This window comes from Ursus maritimus, unplaced genomic scaffold (assembly GCF_017311325.1).
Source record: "Ursus maritimus isolate PB19 unplaced genomic scaffold, ASM1731132v1 scaffold_14, whole genome shotgun sequence".
In the NCBI taxonomy this organism is placed as follows: Eukaryota; Metazoa; Chordata; class Mammalia; order Carnivora; family Ursidae; genus Ursus; species Ursus maritimus.
The window spans coordinates 39397081-39419923 of NW_024423786.1; the positions used below are offsets into that span (position 1 = coordinate 39397081).

Consider the following 22843-nt stretch of genomic DNA (forward strand, 5'->3'; position numbering starts at 1 on the left):
AAACAATACGTTCTCTGAACATAATATAATTAAATTAGAAATCAATAACAGAAAGAAATTGGGGAACTCACAAGTAAATGTAAATCAAATAACACATTCCTAAATATAGGCGGACCACATTTTATTGCACTTTGCAGATTTTTTTTTTTTTTGACAAATCGAAGGTCTGTGGCAACCCTGCACTGACCAAGTGTATCGGCACCATTTTCCCAGCAGCATTTGCTCACATTGTCCCTCTGAGTCACATTTTGGTAAGTCCTGAGATATTTCGAATTCTTCAGTATTATATTTGTTATGGTGATCTGGGAGCAGTGGTCTTTGATGTTACTATTGTAGTTGTTTCGAGACACCACAAACCATGTCCACATAGGATGGTGAACTTAGCTGGTAAGTGTGTGTGTTCTGACTGCTCCACTGACCAACCGTTCCCCTATCTCTCTCCCTCTCCTGTTGATGAGGATGCCAGGAAAATACAATAGAGAAAAAATAGTCTTTTCACTAAACGGTGCTGGGACAACCGAATAGCCACATGGGAAAGGATGATGTTGGACTCCTAGCTTACACCACACTTAAGAATTAACTCAAGGGGTGCCTGGGTGGCTCAGTCGGCTAAGCATCTGCCTTCGGCTCGGGTCGTGATCCCAGGTCCTTCGATCAAGCTCTATGTTGGGCTCCCAGCTCAGCGGGGAGTCTGTTTCTCCCTCTCCCTGTGCTCCTCACCCAGCTCATGCTCTCGCTCTCTATCTCAAATAAATAAATAAACAAGTAAACTCAAATGGATCACTGACTTAAACATACGTGTTAAGGGGCTCCTGGGTGGCTCAGTTGGTTCAGCGGCCAACTCTTGATTTTGGCTCAGGTCATGATTTCAAGGTCCTGGGATTGAGCCCCACAACAGGCTCCCCGCTCAGCAGGGAGTCTGCTTAAGGATTCTCTCTCTCCTTTTTCCTCTGCCCTTCTGCCCATCCCCCCACTCGCACACACACATACTCTCTCTCTCTAAAATAAATAAATAAATCTTTTTAAAAAATGTAAGTGCTAAACTATGAAACAATTAGAAAAAAATACAAGTAAATCTTCATGACCTTGGGTTGGGCAATTTCTTAGCTATGAAACCAAAAGCACAAACAACAACGAAAAAGGTAAAGTGGACTAAATCAAACTTTAGAACCTGTGGACTGCAAATGTATCATTAACAGAGAAAAAAGACGAACCACAGAATAGGAGAAAACATCTGCAAATCAAACATCTGATAAGAGTCTACTATCAAGAGTAGGGGCGCCTGGGTGGCACAGCGGGGGGCGCCTGGGTGGCACAGCGGTTAAGCGTCTGCCTTCAGCTCAGGGCGTGATCCCAGCGTTATGGGATCGAGCCCCACATCAGGCTCCTCCGCTAGGAGCCTGCTTCTTCCTCTCCCACTCCCCCTGCTTGTGTTCCCTCTCTCGCTGGCTGTCTCTATCTCTGTCAAATAAATAAATAAAAATCTTAAAAAAAAAAAAGAGTATATAAAGAACTTTTACAACTCAATGAAAGGGCAACCCAATTTAAAAACTAGGCAAAGGATCTGAATAGATGTTTATCTAAAAAAGATACAGAAATAGACAATAAGCACATGAAGATATGTTCAAATCATCCGTCATTAGGGAAATGCAAATCAAAACTGCAATGGCTACTACTTCCTACCCAATAGGATGGCTAAAAGAAAAAGGAAAGATAATGACAAGTGTTGGTAAGGATGTGGGCAAAAATGGAGCCATCATTCATTGCTGGTTGGAACGTAAAATGGTGCAGTCGTTTTGGAAAACAGCCCAGCAGTTCTTCAGATGTGAAATGTAGAGTTACCATGTGACCCAGCAATTTGACTCCTAGGAATAGATCCAAAAGAAACTGAAACATGTCTACAGAAAAACTTGTACTCAAATGTTCATAGCAGAATTATTCATAAAGGCCAAAGCCAAAAAGTGGAAATAACCCAAATGTCCATGAACTGAGGAATAAAATGTGCATATCCATACAACAGAATATTATTGGGCAGCAAAAAGAAATGAAGCGGTGACACAGGCCACATCATGAATGAGCCCCCCAAACATGCTAAGTGGAAGAAACCAGACACACACAAAAATATGAAACGACTCTGTTGCATGAGATGTTCACAGGAGGCGCATCTCTAGAGACAGATAGTAGGTTAGTAGTTGCCTAAGCGTGGGGCTGGGGAAGAGTGAGAAGTGGCTGCTACTAGGTATGAGGTTTCTTTTCGGTGTGATGAAAGTGTTGTAAACTTGGATTGCAGCTTTTATCGGCTGCACAACTCTGTACTAAAAACCAGGGAATGATACAGTTTAAACGGGTCAATTTTATGGTATGTGAATTATATCTCAAAAAAATGTTTAAAAATACTCTCTGAACCTGTCCTCTTGAATATGCAATGTTCATTTCTAAGCTGTAAGCTTGTACTTCTGTGCTAACGCACTGAGCATTCACAAAACTTAAAATAAAAGTGGTGCAAATGTATATACATATATAGAACCTTGGCTGATGAAATAGTTAATGATTTCAATTCCTTTCCTTTCTGGGAGTCAAAACAGTAAGAGCATCACCCCCAGCAGCTACTGTGTTCTCAGCTCGCTCCGTGTGCCAAGCTCCCTCTTCACATAATCAACCTCCTACCAACCACTCAGGGCAGGTCCTCTTAGCATTTCCACTTTGACAAATGAGAAAACTGAAAATGAAAGAAGCAAAGCAGCTGAAGGGCACTAGAAGGATGGGCAGTGAGTCTAGGAACTGACCAGGGGATTTAGGACCCCCAAGCCCTGCTCTCACACCATCAACCCTACACAACTAGGGCCTCCTCAGAAACACACTGAGCCCAGTCCCCAGGAAACACACCTCCTAGTTGGCTGGTATTTCTTAGGAGACTAAAAGGTTCCTAGTAGGGTAGACCTTGAGTAAAAACCTAAGGAAAAATTCTTGTGATGTGATTAGTCGGAAATTCATAATCATGTTCCTAGGGCAAATTCAGAGGCAAAAGCCTTCCACAAGTAGTAGGAAAATCTACAAAAAAAGAAGACATTTGGAGGGCACCTGGGCGGCTCAGTCGGTTAAGCATCCGACTCTTGATCTCAGCTCAGGTCCTGATCTCACAGTTGTGAGTCTGAGCCCCACACTGGGCTCTACACTGAGCATGGAGACTACTTAAAAAAAAAAAAAGGAGAAGAAGAAGGAGAAGGAGAAGGAGGGGAAGGAGAAGAAGGAAGAGGAGGAGGGGAAGGAGGAGAAGAAGAAGGAGGAGAGGGAAAGGGAGAGGGAGAAGGAGAATAAGCGGAAGGGAAAGAGGAAGAAGAAGAAGAAATTTGGAAGCGCTACATGATCCGTAGCCAACAGTGAGGACTGCCTACAACAGTACTTGGCATGTAGTAGGTGCTCAATAAATATTTATTGAATGACTGAATGACTCCAAGCACTATCCTGCCCTGGAGTAGGTGAAGGTCTGATCCAAGGTGGAGCTGGGATGCACTAGAAAAAAAATCTTCAGATTCCAAACACCAAAATCCTTAGTAAGGAAGAGGCCAGGAAGGAAGAGGCCAGGAAGAGGACACCCTCCTTCAGACTGGGGGTTGAATCTCTGAAGGGGCACATAGGCAGTGTGTACTAATACAGAGCACCATCTGGGACCAAGAGGCAAGGTAAGATGCCAGCCACAGATGATTCCTCACGCTGCAAATGGCCATGCTATGCAAGCAGTCTTCTGCTCAGATGACTGGGAATCTAAGCAACCCAACCTGAAGAAGTTATAAATAAAGAAAAGTGAATTCATCCCACATACTGGGGAAGAAAAAGGAATTCCGCGTGGACGCCTACATACAGGAGATGGCCCTGGCCAGAAAGACAGAGCAGAGCCTTCGGAGGAAACTCTCTGAAGTTCAGAGGCAGAGCGCAGGGGCAGAGCCACTGTCCTCCCCCTGCGGGGCGCTGCTCTAGTTCAGGTTGCTCTCAAAGGCTGAGCCACAACAAAGGGTCTGGTAGCTTCCCTGGACACGCGCCTGGGACACAGGAATGCACAACGGCCTCCAAAAGGCACTATGGATTGCTCCAACTCAAGAAGTGACAAGGTGACAAAAAGTTATCTTGGCCCCAAACTGCTGATTCTTTGAGAAGTGGGAGAGTAGGGAGAAATGTCTCCCTATATTGTTCTGTGAAAAAAGCTGGTGGCAAAACAATGTATTCAGTGTGATCCCATTTCTTTAAAAAAAGGATGTGTTGGTCCTTCGGCGGCCAGTGGAGAGGCTGGGCGGATTCAAGATGGGGTCTAAGGCGGATGGTGGAGGAGCCATGAGAGCAACTGAGGAAGGCTCAAGGGCCATAGCCAGTCCAAGGGGCGTAGCAGCTGCCACCAACAGATACGACAGGCCAGGTGGCCCTGGGGACCCCAGTGCCCCTGGTGGCCCAAGGGATCCCAGAGGCCCCAGAGTCACGACAGAAGAAGATGCCACAATGGGTGGCCCTCCCCAGATTGAGCGGGCAGCCCGTGCACCAGGGCCTGGCAGAGAAACAGTGCCCAGCAGCTAGTGGTCCGGGTAAGCCACTGCTCCAGTTCACCCTCGCCACGCCTTTCCTACCACCCGTGAAGACAGAGATTGCTGTCCGGTTCCTGACCTCAAACGCTGAACGCCAAGGACCAGTTGAAAAGAAATTCAATGTAGAAGGAGGAGGAGGGGGAGGGGAGAAGGAGGAGGGGGAGAAGGAGGAGGAGGAGAAGGAGGAGGGGAAGAAGGAGGAAGAGAAAGAGGAAGAGGAGGAGGAGGAGAAGAAGGAGGAGAAGAAAAAGAAGAAGAAGGAGAAGGAGAAGGAGAAAAGGAGGAGGAAGAGGAAGAAGAAGGAGGAGGAGCTCAGTGTCTGGCTGCCGAAGACCCTTGCCACCTCTGAATGTCCATCCCCTCCTGTCTTGGCCAGCTCCCTCTGGTGGTGAAGACCCTGCAGAGTTCTGTGCCCCCATTCTTCATTAACCCTCAGCTGGGAAAAGGGGGCCAAGCCTAACTGTGTCCCCCTCTTCAGTAGTGCACTCTTCCCCAGAGCACGGATTTCTGGAGTGGTTGCTACTTTATTATCGTGACCTAATATTTTGACTGTAATGGCCCTTGGGCACTCAGGGTCCACAAGTTTTGTTAGGTGATTAAATGTTTGTTATTATAGAAAATGAAGCTGAGCTACCATGAACAAAAAGTGTGTGTGTGAGTACCCAGCAGACTCACGGGTGTGCCTACAGAAAGATCTTAGAAATGGGCAGAGAGAGGGACTAATCCCAGGAAAGGCAGGGGAAAATAGAAGGTTCTCTCCCTGACTGGATTATTTGAATATTCACGTCAATAATATGCTTACGTCTTACTCGGATACTTTTTTAAAAATTCCATCGGCGCCTGGCTGGCTCAGTCAAAAGAGTGTGCAGCTCTGATCTCGGGGTCCTGAGTTCAAGCTCCATGTCGGATAGAGAGGTGACTTAAATAAATAAAAACTTAAAAAAAAAAATCCAGAAGAGTCTCATTAATATAGTTAAAACTCAAAAGTACCTGAACATATCAGAAGTCAGGAGAGTTATGTAAAAAAAAGAAAAAAAAAAGATGCCAAGAAAAGAGCAAGGGAACAAAGAACAAGCGTCGATGGGACAAGAGCCCAGCTTGGGCAAGGTCCCTGAGAAGCATGTGGGGTAGCAGGATCCAAAGGGGGTGGGAGACACCTCCAAGCAAGACTCCTTCCCAAAGTCACTGCTAAGTGTCCGTTACCCTTCGTGGGGCCCCCCCTACGGCCTCCCTGCCGGGCATTCAGTAGCCCAGGGCCCCTCCACGAGCCAGTCTGGGAAGAGAGATCCAGACTGGGACGCCGCAGTCATGCTAAGCAGCCACGCGGTTGGCACTGGGATCGGTGGCGTCATGGGCAGCTGAGGGGCCACCACGTGCAGGCCTTCTTGCTCCCACTCCCCCAGTCACCTCCAGTATCTCCCCTCACCCCGTGATTCCCCTCTCTTGGCAAATTTAGCCAGACTAAGGGGGTCCCTGGCCATCCACACCCTGCCCGGGTGTCCCACTGTCCTCATAGCTCCAGGGACCCCAGGCCTGGGTCTAGGGAGAGGCTCCATTTCCCAAATAAAAGACTTTTAAAGATCTTTATGGACACCGGACAAAATCATCAACATTCCTGTCTTCAAAAAAAGACTCTATGTCGGAGTAATCCCATCGTGGTATGGGCTCAAGTCTTTCTAAGAAGAGAGGTCCTACGAAGCCAACATTAGGTACTATTCCAGCCAAAGGGGAGAGAGAGGGGGCAGAGGGCGGCGCTGTGCGTAGGGGGTGGCTGGGGGGGCCCCGTGGAGGCGTCCACTGGAAGACTGACGACCTGAGCTGTGGAGGGTCAGGGAGCTAAAGGCACGCCACACCTGCCACGTGAGAGGGAAAAGAAACGCAGCTCAGGGCTGAGGCAGGCCGTGCAAGTGGTGCCACAGAGAAGCCCACCAAGTAACCAAAGAGGTGCTACAGAAACCAAGGAGGGCGTTTCCAGAAGAACAGTGTGATCAGAAGCCCACGGGGAAGTCTCGGCAGCTAGGACAGGAACATGTCCACTGAATGGGGCCATCAGATTGTCCCTGGAGCTCCAGAAGGAATCAGGGTCTGCGTGTGCGTGTGCGTATGTGTGTGTGGACAAGCAGCCATTATCTGAGGCTCAGGCCAACGTGCTACAAACCGGGAGGGGTGGGGGGTGCCAGAGAAGTTTTGGTGCTCCTTCCTGGCGGAGCCCTCCTTGCTCGCCCAGACGGTGGGACCCAACCAGGCTGACGACCACATTCCCTCTATGAACTCAGTCCGCACACACCCCGATACACAGGTGGGACTTAATAAATGCTTGTTGAGCCAACAAACACTGAATGAAAATAAACAGTGAACAAAAATGCAGGACAAAGAAACAACACTCTGAAACAATGTGTCTGCACCTTTCGGGAGGAAAGCCTTTCCTGGGGATAAAGCAGGGTCTCTGGAGAAGTTTGGGGACAGGTGTCGGTGGGGCTGCTTGCACCCTATGTGTCTGAACCCACTCCCATGCGCGTCAACGAGTAATAATCAGCACACTTTACTGGAATCACGTACATGGCTGTGGGTCTTGTTCCTGAAGGCTGTACATTCCGGGACGGGCTGGAGCGTGTTAGCTTGTTCGAGAAGGTCCCCCCTGCCTCCATGGCAGCTCCAGAAGGAAAGACTGAAGGATCTCTGTCTTCATTCCCAAGAATGAAGGCCTCTGACCTCTGACCCAGAGGCCTCTGGGGCTTGGCACGGGGTAAGCACACTATCAGTGCAGCAAAGGCCTTGTCCCCAGACCTCATCCAGTGGGGCCTGGACCCTTCTCTTCTGGCTCTGGAGCCTTAATTCCCAAGGTCACCCTAAGACTGTCCCCTGCTCCCCCCACGCCAGCCCACTCTATCCAGGGACAGGAAAGGTGCCAAGTAGACCAGTCCTCACACCGGATGCCCAATCTGTTGACTGGACACATGGAAGTTTCCTCATCCCAAAGTGGCCGGGGAGATCCCAAAGCAGAGGCCAGAGCTGGGGAGGCCCCGCTCCTCGTCCTGATCCTGCCCTGCCTTGTTATCGAGTTCTTGGAAAAAACCTCTCTGGCCTCGGTCTTTCCATCCCTTACCAGTGATCTGACCCCCTACTGGACAGAGCCGCACAGAGGAAAAATCACTGTATTGGCAAAATCAATTACTGCTAAGTATCCTCACTATCTTCAAAAGCAACGCATGCCTTTATCTGAACGTCTCGCTTTGTCCTGAGCCACCGTTAGGACGAGGGAAGACGAAGCTAAGGAGCCTGACTGAGCCCCATGTTCCCTGAAAACCTTGCCAGGAGGTTCAGCCTTGATGACTTCTGGGGTCACTGTCCCTCCGCTTCATAGGCCTGGGCGTCCCGGAGTAAGTGCTCACAGGGAGCACAGGGAACACGAGATGCTTTCCCAAAAGGCAAAGCTTCTAGTTTCTTCTTTCTTCATGCCTCTGAAAACAGTTCTTGGCACCACCAGGCAGACCCAGAGCCATAAGCCAAGATCTTGGTCATTGAAAGGGAGCAGTGTCGCCCCCCAGAGTCCCCACCAGGCTTTCTGCCTTGAGGATAGGGAGGACATTTTTGCTTCCTCACTCCACACTCAGGGGTGTGGAGGTTTTTACCGTTTAGAAAAGAACATCGTTGCGTGGCACCTGTCCCTGGAGTCCTGGGTGGGTTTCCCAGGGCTCCTCACCCCTGACAGAGTGCCTGGCTAGGGACAGAGTAGAGGCTCCGTGCCTGCAGCCCCCCGGCCTCTGCGTTGTCACAGCTCCAGCAAGCCACGGTACACACCACGGTGGCCAGGGAGGTGCCAAGGACCTCGGGTGAGCTCCAGACTATACTCTGATAAAGCTGGGGACTTAGGGGAAGGGTCGGGGGAGGCAGGGTGGCAGACCTGGCCTGTTGGGAGCACCCAGAGCCAGCTGCCCTGTTCTGTCCACCCCCAATCTGCCCATCTTTCATAGGCTCAGCCTGCATCGCAGCTCCCCAAAAGCATCCCGGCAGGAAACCCCTCTGCCTCTGGCCGTCAGTGCTCAGTACTATCATTCGCAAAAATGCTTTCAGTACACAGGGAAAGCAGGGATGGCTGCCTGGCTCCTGGGGAAGCCCCACTCCAGTCCCCCGGCTTCTGAGCCAGCTCCACATGCCCCAGCCTGCCTCCAGAGTCCTGGGCCCAGAGAAACACACATCCCAGAGTCACACTGGTATTTCTGCCCCTGGTGCCCATGGGCAGATCACCACTCCAGAGCAGCGGCCCCAGACCTGGGGCTCCCTCCCTCCTCTCCTCTTTCCAATCCCCCAAATCTACCAAGGGAACCCTGTCCTCCACCGCTGTCCAAACTTCCTGGAGTTTCACGAACACAAGTGAGGGAGGGTTAAGAGACAAAATGGCACTCTTCCCATTGCCAGCAGGTGTTTTCTGGGGCTCTGGGGGCCTGGGCTGAAACCCTGACTTGCAGTGGATTCTGAGAGCCTGTGGGATGCGCCAGCCCTTTCAAGGGGGCTCTCCAGCTTGAGGCCCACGTTCTCTACCTGTTTCAGCAGCTGTATGTGAAGATAAGGAAGATGAGCTGCAGTGGGTCCTCTGAGCGCGCCCCCCCTCCCCCGCCCAGGCATTCCCCATTGAGTCAGAGCTCCCAGGGGGCAGGGACCAAACCCTTAATCAAACAGCTCTGTAGTAGGAAATGGGGCTGGTAATCTCCCTGCTCACCTTCAGATCCTCAGCCCCGGGTGGGAACCAGGCAACGAGCTGGTGTTTAACTCCAGGCCTCAGACCGAATGCTTTCATTTCCAGCATTTTGTTTGGTAAAAGTTCGTCAAATTCACTGTACTTGACTCGCCCTCTTGGAACCCCAGTATTGCCTCAATTTCTTCCTCTTCCTTATCTCTTTCTCAGGGTACTTGGAGGAGGCAGCTGGCATTAATATTAACCCAGGGGCGGGTGAGGGGCGACCTTATCTTTCCAGCCCAGACTTGAACGCCTAGCTGCCTACCTCATGCATCACTTAGGTGTCTCTAAAACACAGTTTGCCCAGGAACAAACTCCTGATCTTAGGCCTTGTGCCTGGGGGACCCCAGTGCGCACCGCATGGTCAGGCCAGAACTCAGGGGTCCTCCTGACTCTTTTTGTCTAATTCTTCAAAGCCAGCCCTTGAGCACTCCTCTGGCTCTACACTCAGCATATATTCAGAAGTCGAGCACTTTTTAGCACCCTCTCCCTACTCCCTGCTGCTCCCTCGTCCTGGTCCAGGGGCCGTCCTCTCGCACCTCCAAGCCCCTCAGTAGCACCCCACCTCTGGTCTTGCCCCTCAGGCTTGGCCAAACCATCTTGTTTCAGCGTCCCGTAGGAAACTAACCCAGAGCTACCCTGGTAAAAATACAAAACATCCCATAGATACACCAGTCCACAGGTACACCAGCAAAAATACAAAATGACACATACACCACGTTCCTCAGTGTGCGGCTCTTTGTTAGAGGAAAAGCCCGGCCACAGGCCAACGTCCACGGATAAACTATGGCAAACCCGCATGATAGAGCGCCGTACGGAGGCCAACAAAGAATCGGGAGGATGTGTCCGTCCTCCGCCAGGGTGATCTTCAGGCTATAGCATGCGAGAAAAAGCAAAGTTCGGCACAGTGTTCAGAATGCGCTACTTTTTATGTATATAAAAAAGAGAGAGGTAAATAAATGTGTATTGTCGGGGCGCCTGGGTGGCACAGCGGTTAAGCGTCTGCCTTTGCCTCAGGGCGCGATCCCGGCGTTATGGGATCGAGCCCCGCATCGGGCTCCTCCGCTATGAGCCTGCTTCTTCCTCTCCCACTCCCCCTGTTTGTGTTCCCTCTCTCGCTGGCTGTCTCTATCTCTGTCAAATAAATAAATAAAATCTTTAAAAAACTAAAAATAAAAATAAAAAAATAAATGTATATTGTCCTTATATTTCCAAGAAAGAACAATGGAAAAAAACCTGATACAGGTGAATTCTTATCAGGGAAGGAAGGAAACAAGGTGGAAGAGAACAAGATAGAACTAGACTTCTCCCAGTTCATCTTGTTTTATTTGGAAACACATGAAAGTTCTACATAATTTTCATAAAATTAATTCAAAAAGATAACAGGACGGGAGATGGCATTGGTGTTCTCAATGGATTTCTGCCCTTTGCCATGTGACTTTGCAATTCCTCCCACTAAGGGTGGAGTCTATTCGTCCAGATGTGGCAGACTCTATTTTCCACAAACGGCCTCAACAAGATTTCCACAAGCTCTTATAGAACCTGGACATTCCCCAACCAAGAGACGGAGTCCACGCCTCCTCCACTCAAAACCGGGTAGTGCTTTAGAACTGCCTCAGTGAATAGAATGCAGCAAAAATAAAAATGGTCATAAAAGGCAGTACAGCCTCCAGCTGGCTTCCTCTCTCTCTTTCTCTTAGGATACCCTTGAAACCCAGAAACCATGTTGAGAGGAAGCTCAAACTAGCCCATGTGGAGAGGCACTGAGGCTGCCAGCTGCTACAGGAATCAACCGTGAGACAGGCAAGTGATGAACACACGTCCGATGATCCCAGCCCCCAGCCTTCGAGTCTTCCAGCTGAAGCCCCAGGCAGTGTGGAGCAGAAGGAAGCCACCCCATGTGCCCAGCCTGAATTCCTGACCTACAGAACCTGCGAGCGAAAGAGGGGTGTGTGACGTCACTCAGTTCTGGGGTAGTTTCTTACACAGTCAGAGCAACTGCAGCACCATCCCTTAACTTTGGGCTTACAAATGAATTGCTTTGACTAGAGTAGTGTTGGCTGATGTGGACTGAAGCATGTACGTGTGTGTGTGTGTGCACGTGCGCGTGTGGTTAGGCATGTCCCCTGTCGTCACCACCGGAAGACCATACCCTGGCTAGCCTGCTGCCCAAGGAGGATGAGAGACATGTAGGGCAGACCTGGACTCAGCTGGAGCCCAGAGCCCAGCCCAGATCGGAGAATTCTAGCCAGCATGCGGATGCCTGAGTGAGAATAAAAACTGCTGTTGAAGCCACTGAGTGTGGGCAGATTTACTATGCAGGATCATCGCGGCAACAGATAAGTGATCAAAAAGCAATCCTTACAAACTGAACACAAACTGGAAAGAAAGAGCTTAATTGTGGAGCTTAATTCTTAATGGCAGAACCTCACCGAGAAGAATCATTTCCTTTTTTTTTAAGAATTTTTTAAAGATTTTATTTATTTATTTGGGAGGTGAGCACAAATGGGGGGGAGGGGCAGAGGGAGAGGGGGGAACAGACTCCCCACTGAGCAAGGCACCCCCCACCCCCGACACAGGGCTCCATCCCAGGACCCCGGGATCATGATCTGAGCCAAAGGAAGATGTTTAACCGACTGAGCCACCCAGGCGCCCCGAGAAGAATCACTTCTAATAACTCTAAAACACAGAACTTATGCCCACCGACAGATGAATGGATAAAGAAAATGTGATAAATACACACACACACACACACACACACACACACACCCCTTCAATGGGCCATTACTCAGCCATCAAAAAGAATGAACTCTTGCCATTTGCAACATGGATGGAACTAGAGGGTAGTATGCTAAGTGAAATAAGTCAATCAGAGAAAGACAATTATCATATGATCTCACTCCTATGTGGAATTTAAGAAATAAAACAGAGGATCATAGGGGAAGAGAGAAAAAAATAAAATAAGATGAAATCAGAGAGGGAGACAAACCATAAGAGACTCTTAATCATAGCAAACAAACTGAGGGTTGCTGGAGGGGAGGTGGTGAGGGATGGGGTAACTGGGTGATGGGCATTAAGGAGGGCATGTGATGTACTGAGCACTGAGTACTATATAAGACCGCTGAATCACTGACCTCTACCTCTGAAACTAATAATACAGTATATGTTAGTTAATTGAATTTAAATTTTAAAAAAGAAGAAAAATAAGTAAACGCAGAACTTGAACTAGACATCCCTGGAAAGAATAAACTAAGGACAAGAGAAACTACAAGGAGAGAGCGCCTGGTTGGCTCAGTTGGTTAAGCGTTTGCCTTCAGCTCAGGTCATGATCTCAGGGTCCTGGAATCGAGCCCTGCATCGGGCTCCCTGCTCAACGGGAGCCTGCTTCTCCCTCTCCTTCTGCCTGCCGCTCCCCCTGCTTGTGCTCGCGCTTTCTCTCTCTCTCAAATAAATAAATAAAATCTTCAAAAAAACCCACAAAAACCACAAGGAGATCTTAAATTACATTCATTAGTATTATTGTCAGTAAAAATATCTATATTATTATTTTGAACATGCGTGAGCGTGTGCAAACATGCAATGTTCGTTTGGATCCTGATTTGAACAAAACAACCCTAAAAAATCATTTTTGAGATAATCAAGTCAAATTGAACACGGACTGGGTATTAAGTTATATTAAGAAATTACAGTTAAACTTGTTGGCTGTGATAATGTTATTGGATTAAAATAAAAACAGCTCTTAACTACTAGAGGCACATCCTGAAGTAAGAGTGAAATGATATGTTTGGATGTGGACTGAAAATACTCCAGTCCAAAAAAGTTGGAGGAATATAGATGAAATGAGATGGCGAAACACTGATCATTGTTGAAGCTGGGTGATGGCTTCACAGGAGGGGGTGTCATCATTCCATCTCTTCTCCTTTTATGTGTGTTTGAAATTTTCATCTGCAGAGTGTTCGCTGCTCCTGAGGACATCCTCCCTACAGAGCCTAAGGCCAGTGTATCCCAAAAAGAGGCCAGGATGACACGGCCGACCAGGCAAGAACCGGCCCGTAAAGGACTTTCCTCTGCAGCGCGTAGAGGTTTCTGCACGTGCAAGGGGTGGCGGCCTCTCCAAGGCGACCCGCCCTACCGCCATCTTCAGCAGACACCACCTCTCACCAGAGCTCGCAAGGCTTTGGCCTCGAGGGCTCAACACTGACCACTCAAAGTGAGATACAAGGATTTGGAAAGTGGGCTCCCAGGGCCATGGGAAGGGGAGAAGTTCTCCCAGCATGATGCTGAAACCATGTACACTGTCTCAGTTATTATCCCTATTTCAGGAGACAGAGTCAGGATCCAAAGGGTCTCACTAGGTTGGAAGGGATCTCCAAGACATGGCAGAGAGCGGTGCAGCCCCCCCCCCACTCACACACAGGAGGGAACCCAGGCTTCATGCGGAGATGCCCTACCTGAGGCTGGACAAGTGTGGGGTGCAGTGCCAGAGGGCACTCAGGGAGGTACGGGATGGTCTTCTCAGGCTGCTGTGAGTGAGGGCCACTCATCCTTCAGATTGTGTCACTCATAATCCATGTGACATACTGAGCTCTGGGTCCTGTTCTCTCAACCTCCCTGTCCTCGGGATATTGACAGCCTCGGGCCAAACATCCCAGGTCGGCAAGGGTCCCAGAGTCACATCCCAGCCGCAGGACCTGAAGAAGTCAAGTCTAGAGAAGAGCCCCGCAGTGGAGGAGGTAGGGGCATAGTGAGCTCACGAAACCTGTGAGCCAGAGGGCAGAGCCAGGCAAGAGACCGGATGTGTCAGGGAGCCCATTTCAGACAATCAGAAAGAAAGAACTTTCCACCGGTGGAGTCATCTGCCTGGGAGGGACCACAGGCCACTGACCACTGGGTATTCACCCCAAGACAGAGCTTCTCCTTCAGAAAAAATAGAAGCAGACGTTTGGCATCTGTTAGGAGTTGAATTAGATGCTCAAAATAAAAGGAGGACAGAATGAACAGATCACCCACTGAAGCTAAACCACGCTCCCGAGGGAAGAGGCCTCACGTGCCAGACCTTGACATTGGTGGAGACCCGGCCCAAGGCCACAGAACCCAGAGAGCGGTAGGAGAAACTGCAGAGAGCCCCACATCCCTCCCCTCCTGCTACAAGTGAAGGGTTCTGCACGAGGGCCCGCCGGGAGGAGGCAGAGCAGGCGCGGAGCACGTGGGGGATGTGGACGCAACAACACTCAGGAGAGAAGCGACCGTGCCCGGCTGGAAGCGGGGAGCCTGCGGCAGGCTCCACGGGCGCGAGCAGGAGCCCAGCCGGCTGACCAGCCAACCCAGGAGAAGGAGGCCAGCAGCCTTTCAAGAGCCCCCACCTGCCAGGAGCAACCGAGGGGCAAGGTGCCAGCCAGTCCCTCTTCCGGCCCCAAGTTTGATTGTGAGGTCATCTTGTCCACTCCGAAAGATCTCTGGAGCTCAGAGGAAGAGCAATCCTCTTCATTTAAAGCTCTTCTAATGAACCTCAAGTCTGCACGACGTGTCTATTTTCTCTCCTTGGTGGGGCTGAGGAATAGCGGGAAGCATCATCCTTCCTTCTTACTCATCTAACAAAAATAAGCTGTCAGAGATGGAGGGGACCTGGGATATCATCTAGTTCAATCTCTCCTTTTACAGATGGAAAAGAGTGAGGACCTACTACTCGCACAGCCAGCTTGGGGCAATGTCAGGGTTGATGAAAGCCTGAGTTTCTGACCCCCACCCGGGAGGCTTCCAGTATCCTTCATTCCCCACCCCACCCTATGCTGTCCTTTCCTCAAACGTCCTACTTCCTGATCCTTTTCTTGTCCTCAAAGCCCTCCCCACCCTATTGCTAAATTTTCCATCTTCTCCGAGCAGGAGGCAAGGAAGTGACGCGGTTCTCCAGCTGTGCTCGGTGTATGGCATTTCAGTTTGCTAAAGTCAGCTAGCTGGCTGTTCTTCTAAATCTCTCGTATTGGGCCTCCGGAGTTCCCAGCAGAATAAGTTAATGTTGTGAATGTGTTTTGTAAGCTGCAAAACACCATACAAATATATATTCTACTATTTCAGAACATGGAATAATACAATCCCTTTAAATCATGCTCTCATTTATCTTAACTCTGTGAGACAAAGAAAAAGCAGGAGCAAACTCTAATTTCAGGAAGTCGAGGGTAAAGATCTAAGCAAGCGCCTCTTTGTCTCCTACCAGACCGGGAGCTCCGTGAGGGCACAGCCCATTTCGTGCTCCTTCCTTTGCTCTTCATATCTCACCCAGGGATAGGCATCTAGTAGGTATTCAGCAAGGGGTTTCCTGAATACATGGATAAATATTCATTTTAAAATCCTCCTATTGCTAAGTAGAGCTTAATTGTAGAAATCCCTCACAACCGCTCCCATATACAAAAAAGGCAGGCGACCCTTATTACCTACCTGCATGCACAAATACATGGAATGTATAGGTGTGACTCTCAGGAAATTTCCTTACCCCCTTTCCTTCCAAAGCACCCAAATGCCTTACAGATTCTTCCAGCATCGTGGAAAGGGATCGCTCCCTCCCCGAGCCAATGGCATTGGAGAGCAACTCTGGGTCCAGGGGCAGCCCAGACTCGTTGAGCTGCTGCTAAGGCTTCTTGATCTCCTCAGTGGTTGGGGCCAAGTCCCAGAAGCTAACCCTTCTACTTCCGCTCAGGGAAAAGTCTTCACTTTGGGCCCTAATAGCAGCCCCATCCACTTCAGGGGCAGCCAGGCCAACCCAAAAGGTTCTGGATTTATCCCAGGGTGAGCTAGAGTTCCCTAGAGGCTCCCAATACAACTCCAAGTGACGCTCTTGTTAGAAAGAAGTGGGGGTATCAGGTAAGGGGTCTCTTCTAGAGCAAGGCTCTTTTAAGAAGCCTAGATACCCATAAGAGCAAAGAACAGATGGAGAGATCAGAGCAGGGCTGTGACCAGCCTGGGGCTGAAGGTACAGCACAGATGAATCAGGGAGCATGCTTACTGGCTCCATCCCACAGGCACAGCTGACCAGAACCGAATGTGTAAGACACATGAGCTGTGGGAATGCCAGGGGTCAACAGACACCCACAAGAGGCTCCATCAGCAGGGAAGGAACCACAGAGACTGGGACACCAGAATTCCATCTCCCCTACCACACATCCCAGAGGCCATGGTCCCAACTCATTCCCCAGCTATGACTAGCTTCCCCCACCATGCTGGTGAATGCAGAGGGAGACGGCCCTCGAAGCAGGAAAGGAGCCTCAGTGAGTCTTACCAATGCAGTACCAATGCCAGTAGGACAGGCCCCTGGCACCCGCTGAGAGACCCAGGCAGGAGTCCCCATGGGGCTAGATTGTCCACCTAGTCCCAGCTCCCCAGGAGGGCCTTAGTCCTAAAGCGACACCTGGCCCTTGCTGTAGGCAAGCAGGTCTCAGCCACCATGTCATCATTGTAAATAGTGAGACCCCAGGTAGAAAGGATGAGTAAGGCCCAGACAGAAGGGGCCTGCGAGAGCGGCATGGCCAGGCAGGGGGACTGAGGAACAAGGACGTGTAAACACACCGAGCAGAGTGTCCATGGTGAAGCAGACATCCAGTGAGAGTAGCTAGAACTGTGGTGACGCCTTTGCCAACCCACCTCCCCGGTCAGCCCAACTTCTTGCCCACGGGCCACAGCTTCCAGGAACGGATTTCCCCTCAAAGAGCCCGCACATAGCAGGGTCTGTCTCTCCCTGCTTCTATCACTAACATGAAAAAAGGGCACTATTGAGACGTGCAGGACCTCTGAGAAGAGAGAGGATTTACTGAAGCCCCAAACCCTATCTGCTGGCAGCCTACTACTCACATACACACGGAGGGTTCCTCAAAGCTGGGAGAAAAGCCATGACCCAAGGGCTCTGAAAGCTTTGCCCTCTTAAACCCAGAACCAAACCCACTCAGGGGAAGAACTTTAGAAAAAAAGAACAGAAAAGGGTCCCCACTGCATCATTCTTTTGTTCCCAAACTAGTCCAAAGCCTAGCTCTACTTTCAGCGAACTCCTAGCCCCTTCAGGCCAAAGCCCTCAACAAACTCTTTTTTAAAAAGCTAGCATTTCTTGGCCAAAAGAATGAAATTAGAATCCAAATGGCTTCTAGAGACAAGTTCCAGCTTAAAGGAGAAATACAGGACAGAGGAACATCTTAAATGACACCACAGAGACACAATCAGCATAATCCAGAATGTGAGAAACACAGGACAAACGATGCAGTTCTCCAATCACAGATGGCAAGGCGGAAAAAAGGAGGCGGCATCTGCAGGGTTAAAGAGACTCAGATGCATCCAGCAAATGCAACGTGGAGACCCTGTTTAGATCACAATTCAAACAAATCGACTGTAAGAATAAATTCATAAGATAATCAGAAAACCTGAACCCTGACTGGTATTTGCTGAAATGAAGAAGGGATTGTCATCAGGGTGCCTCCCTGCTCGGTCAGTGGAGCATGCAACTTCTGATGTCAGGGTCGTGAGTTGAAGCCCCATGCTGGGCAAAGAGATTACTTCTAAAAAAAGGGAAAAAAAAGATGGAATTGTTATCTATTTGGGTGTGATTGTGGTGCTGTGGTAACGTTCATACAAAGCCCTTATTCCTTAGAAATACACACTGAAATACGGGTGATGAAATGTGAGGGTGTCTGGAAGTTGCCTCCATGGGGGATGGCAGGTGAGGAAGACAGACAAACTTCATCAGCCATGAGTTGGTGATAACTGGCTGGGCAATGGGAACATGGGAGTGCACTAGCTTATTCTCTCAACTTCTATGTAGATTTGAAAATTTCCATAACGAAGAGTTAAAGAAGAAGGAGAAGGAGAGGGAGAGGGAGAAGAAGAGGAAGAGGAAGGAGGAGGAGGAAGGGGGGGAGGACTTTCTTCCCCAACATCTCCATAACTTTTTTTTTTTTTTTTGATTAGCAGCAATTTTTCAGTCTTACCAATGCTGGGAAAAGCTCTATTTTCAAAGCTGCCCCTTTCTCCCTGCCAAAGATGAGAAATAGTTGCCCCTTTGGGTGAAATCTTGACATCATCGCCATTCAGATGTTGGGTCACTTCAGCACAATCCCCGTGTCATGCCCTCCATGAGAATCCAGCTCCTGGGCCCAACAAGATCTCTGAATGACAAAGGACCATTGTTTCTAAACCTGGCAATTATAACCTTTTATTTCATCCTTACACATGAGTCCCAGATTTTTCTAGAGCCTAACCGTTAGCTGATACAGTATAACAAATCTGGCTAACCCCAGACCGAATACACTATACCTGACAAACCCATTTATTTTTATTTTTGTTTTCTTATTGGGATAAAATTGTGACAAACCCATTTCGAGAAAAGAACCCAGATGGTGGCTCACAGAGCAGCCTCACCCAACTTCCAGCACATGACCAGGCTCTGGGTGCCCGCTGCCGTTGGTTAAAGATATCTCCACGGCAGATGCGCTGGAGCTGAGTGAGAGGCAACCTCGAGGTGATCAGGGATTTTGATGGGTAATGAGGGAAAGGGGCCTTACCTGGTCTGCCCCAGCTCTCCTCCACACCCCGGCACTTGGCCCCATTCTCTGCTCGCCGTCCCTGCCTATGCAGACCACATTCCTCATGCTATGTCTCCCTCTCCACCTCTCATAACCCCACCATTTTCCCCGCATGCCTTGGGTTTCTTCTTCTTTTGAAGCCTGGCTCTGCCTCTCCACTCTTCTCACTTGACAACCGTTCTATAAGCACTGTCTGTTTGGCGCTTCTCAGACACGGAGCTGCTCAGACACCGAGCCTCCTCAGTCTGAGCTGCTCAGACACGGAGCTGCCCAGCCAAATTTTATGATTTGGCTCTTTGAGGGCTGTCTCATCAACCAGACTGCAAGGTGCTTGAGAACAGGGGAACACGTAGACCCTTCCAGACCCTCCACAGAGCCCAGAGCGGTGCTTTTGCTCTCGACGCTGGTAAGTACGCCTTGGCTCACTGACTGAAGATCAATCTGCAAATGTCAGAACATGTCAGGTCCACAGGGCTGGCATAGATTAGACAGGTCACTGGTATGTGTGGCTCCTTTGTGCAATTTTTTAAAAAGGTGCTTTCTGGGGTACTGATAAAGTTTCATCTTGAACGGGTGGTGTGTCATGGGTATGCATGTAAGTTAAATCCCAGCAACTGGAGCACTTCAGTGTACATCAGGCATAAATATAAGTGAATGAATGAATGGATGAATGAATGAACGAACGAAAGGGGCCCCTTCCTCTAGGAGGATGCAGCCCACACCAGGGCATACAGCTCGGACAGTAGAGCCTTCTCTGATCTGGCACTTCTTGAGAAAGGCACAACCTGTGTAACTGTACGTGCCACCCTGAGACCAGAAGCAGACAGCCCTGCCTTGAGGGACTCTCCGATGCCCAAAGTGCCGTATCATCCGAACGGGCTAAGAGGCAGCACTATGGGTGTGGTGCTACTGCCACTTACGGGATTCGAGTCAGGCTCTTCAGTCATAAATGGCGAAGCTGCCCCCTCACAGAACCCAAGCGAGCTCAGTATGAGGATGAAAAGACTAATTCTAGGGTAGCGAGGGGTAATACAGAAACAGGAAAGAGCCAGGAATAGACTCCCCCAGAACCTCAGTTCCACTCCCCTCTGGGGTTAGTAAAATGATCTCGCCCTTACCTGACCCCCCCCCACCTACCTCGATGAGGCTTCCAACTGCCCCCAAATTCGCAAGCTTGTTTGAAACTGTGCCGCTGCTCTTTCCTGAATGCCCAGAAGCACATGCCATGGGGCTTTTCCTCCATCAATGGGCCAATCTGTTCAGTAGCCTCTCTGAACAGAACAAGCTAAATTTGGCACCAGGTACCTGAGATGTTCTGGTGAGAAGCAGGAGCCATTCTAATGCTGAAGGAGAGACATACCATGGCCGTGCTGCTCTTCTGAGGTACTGTGACAAGCTGAATATCAGCTGAAGCAGTAAATCCCATCTCCTAAGGGCCCCTAGTCCTGCGCTTTGGTGACAAGTAGCCAGCTCACCCTGAGCTTGACAGCCCTAGGACTTTAGCACTACCGGCCCATGGGTGAGCCTTGCCCACAGCCAGGAGCAACTTACGAGCCTACTAACTCCAACAGGAGGCCCGTGGTTCCCCAACCCACAGCAGTTCATGGGTCTGCCCTGTAGCAGAATGCATAGATGGGGTAGAAACGAAACCCTGAAAAAGAATATGAGTAGTAGACCCCAGTCTCCTTCTTGCCCCTCTGAGCTGCCCAAATCTTTCCAAAATTTCATATGCTTAGCTCTGCAACATCCAATAAACCATAAGCAGGGCAGCCTGTTTGGTTACCAGAAGAGAAATGTCAAATCCCCCATATAGAGAACTACCAACAACAGGGTGTTTTTCCATTCAGCTGTAGACGCTTTCCCTTGGAGAGAGCTCTAAAGCCTGGGTGAGGCTCCCTCAAGCTAAAACTCAAACAGCAGCTCAACACGCAGCAAAATGGGCAGTATTTGCAGTGCTAAGAACTGTATGCTCACCAACTGCATTACTGTAAGAGCTAATGTAAAATGGGCAGATTCCCCCCTTAAAGGGGGTGCTCACAGGCTGGCCTGTCTGCGTCAGGTTGCAGGCTATTAAGAGCCTTTCATTACTATTAGTTGTCTAAGAAATGACTTCTGAGAGGCACAGTTGGACAGCTGAAGAATCAGAAATCATGCTCCCTCACAGTGTATGTGCTCCCACACAGGAAAGCTAAGGCAACATGATCAGCAGACTCCTATGGAACCAGAAGTGCCCCTCCCCCCACCTCCCAGTCTGGGGGTTTGCTACTCCCTAGGCCCATTTGGTGTAAAGATAATGCCTTCCATTTTATCCTGTTGTCTCTTGATAGCTTTCCTGAGTTTTCAGCCTACTAATCTATCATATATTGGCATTCCCTTCCACTGCATTCACAACCACTTGAGTGTTTTTGTGGACCTCAGTTGGCATACATTTTAAACAAGCTGGTTTCACAGTATTTGATCAGATATGTTCTGCTAAAAGCATCCTCTGTGGGTTTCAGTTTTTCCCTGGTTCGAGGTGGTAATCTAAATCATAAGGCAACAGGAACATATTTGTAATAGATGCTTCAACAGCATTTTTGCCTCACCCCGGAGTGTTTCACCAAACCTTGGTGAAAGCACATGACCCTGTTCATATTTTGAGCCTAAATAAGTACTTTTTGGTGTCCAGTGACATTTTCCCTTCCTCCAAAGATGATTATAGTCACTAAATGCCTGAGGAAAGCGCATGACCAAGTTCATGGTTCAACTATTTCCATATCTCCCTGTTCCTCGCAGTGACACTTATCTTCCCTGACAGCCACTCCCATTGTGCTCCTTCCTTGGCCCAACACAATGGACACATGCAGACACCAGCAGACAGGGAGGACGTTTTCCATCCCACTGCTCCCCAGTGCGGAGGGACTAGGCTGAGGTTACATAAGCCCCTCCTGAGCCCAGCGTTGGGGGGTTAGCAAATTTGGGGTTCGTGACGGAGTCACGGTCTGCAGGCCCTGACTGACCCTGCGCTCACTCACCATCCTGCCTTACCAAGGCAGGGCGGCTTGAAAGAGAGGGCCGCTCCCTGAGACCACCGGGCTCCCGCCAATAGGGCCGGGTTCAAAGTGTGGCCGGACGTCTGACCTCGCTGTCCAGACTACATCGCGGGGTCGCGGGCCCCGGCCCCAGCCTCAGGCTGCAGCTCCCCGCCCCCCCCCCAACCCAGGTGCCGCGACGCGCGCTTACCTGCCGGGACCGGGGCCAGGGCCAGGGCTCGGGCCGGGGCCTGGGCCGGGACCTGGGCCCGGTGGTCCCGCGGTCGCCCTCGCGGTGCCTGCAGCGGGGAGCTGTCCGCCGCCGGCAGGTGCTGAAGGCGGCTTCCCTGCGCCGGGGCCCGGGCCAGGGCCGGTGCCTCCCGGCGGCAGTGGCCCGTCGCCAGCGCCGCCCTCCAGGCTGGCCTCGTTGCCCATGGCTGGCGGGCGGGCGGGCGGGGTCGGGGTCGTGCTGGGCCCGGGCCGGCGGCTCCCGGGCTGCTGCTCACACGCTCGGCGCCGCCGCCGCCGCCGCCGCCATCTCCCAGCTCGGCTCGCGCCGCCGCTTGCCGCTGCGCATACGCATGCGCGGCCCGCGTGCCCCTACCCTGCACACGCCCCCCCCTCCTCCGGCGCGCGCGCGCGACTCAGCCAGGCAGTGAAGACGAGTGTCCACCAGCCAGCGGCGGGGTCGCCGGGAAACAGCCGCCGGCACCGGCGCATGCGCCCTTCGAGGACGACGCCTCTAGCTTGTGCTACCTGGAGGCTAGCGGGGGTTGGCGGTGGCTTCCCACTGAACCAGGATGGAGGGGCACCGGCCACAAGATGGGACCCTGGGGGCGTCGCGCTGTGCCCTGGCCTAGTGTCAGTGGCGCTTCCTGTCCCGGGAAACTTGGGAGTAGGGGCTGTTCTTTGGGAAACCTCGGTGCCCCAGCCAGCAGGCTTCATGGGGACAGGCCTCAG

The 22843-nt window shown here is 50.6% G+C and overlaps 1 protein-coding gene across 1 annotated transcript in view; it reads right to left on the reverse strand.

The window, feature by feature from the left end:
- The window catches only part of BSN (bassoon presynaptic cytomatrix protein), an 85880-nt gene extending 63562 nt beyond the window's left edge, over positions 1–22318 (reverse strand). The window contains exon 1 of the mRNA XM_040628810.1: positions 22095–22318. Coding sequence (XP_040484744.1) covers positions 22095–22318 — 224 coding nt within the window. The remainder of the gene's footprint in view (positions 1–22094) is intronic.
- Between the last annotated feature and the right edge of the window lie 525 nt (positions 22319–22843).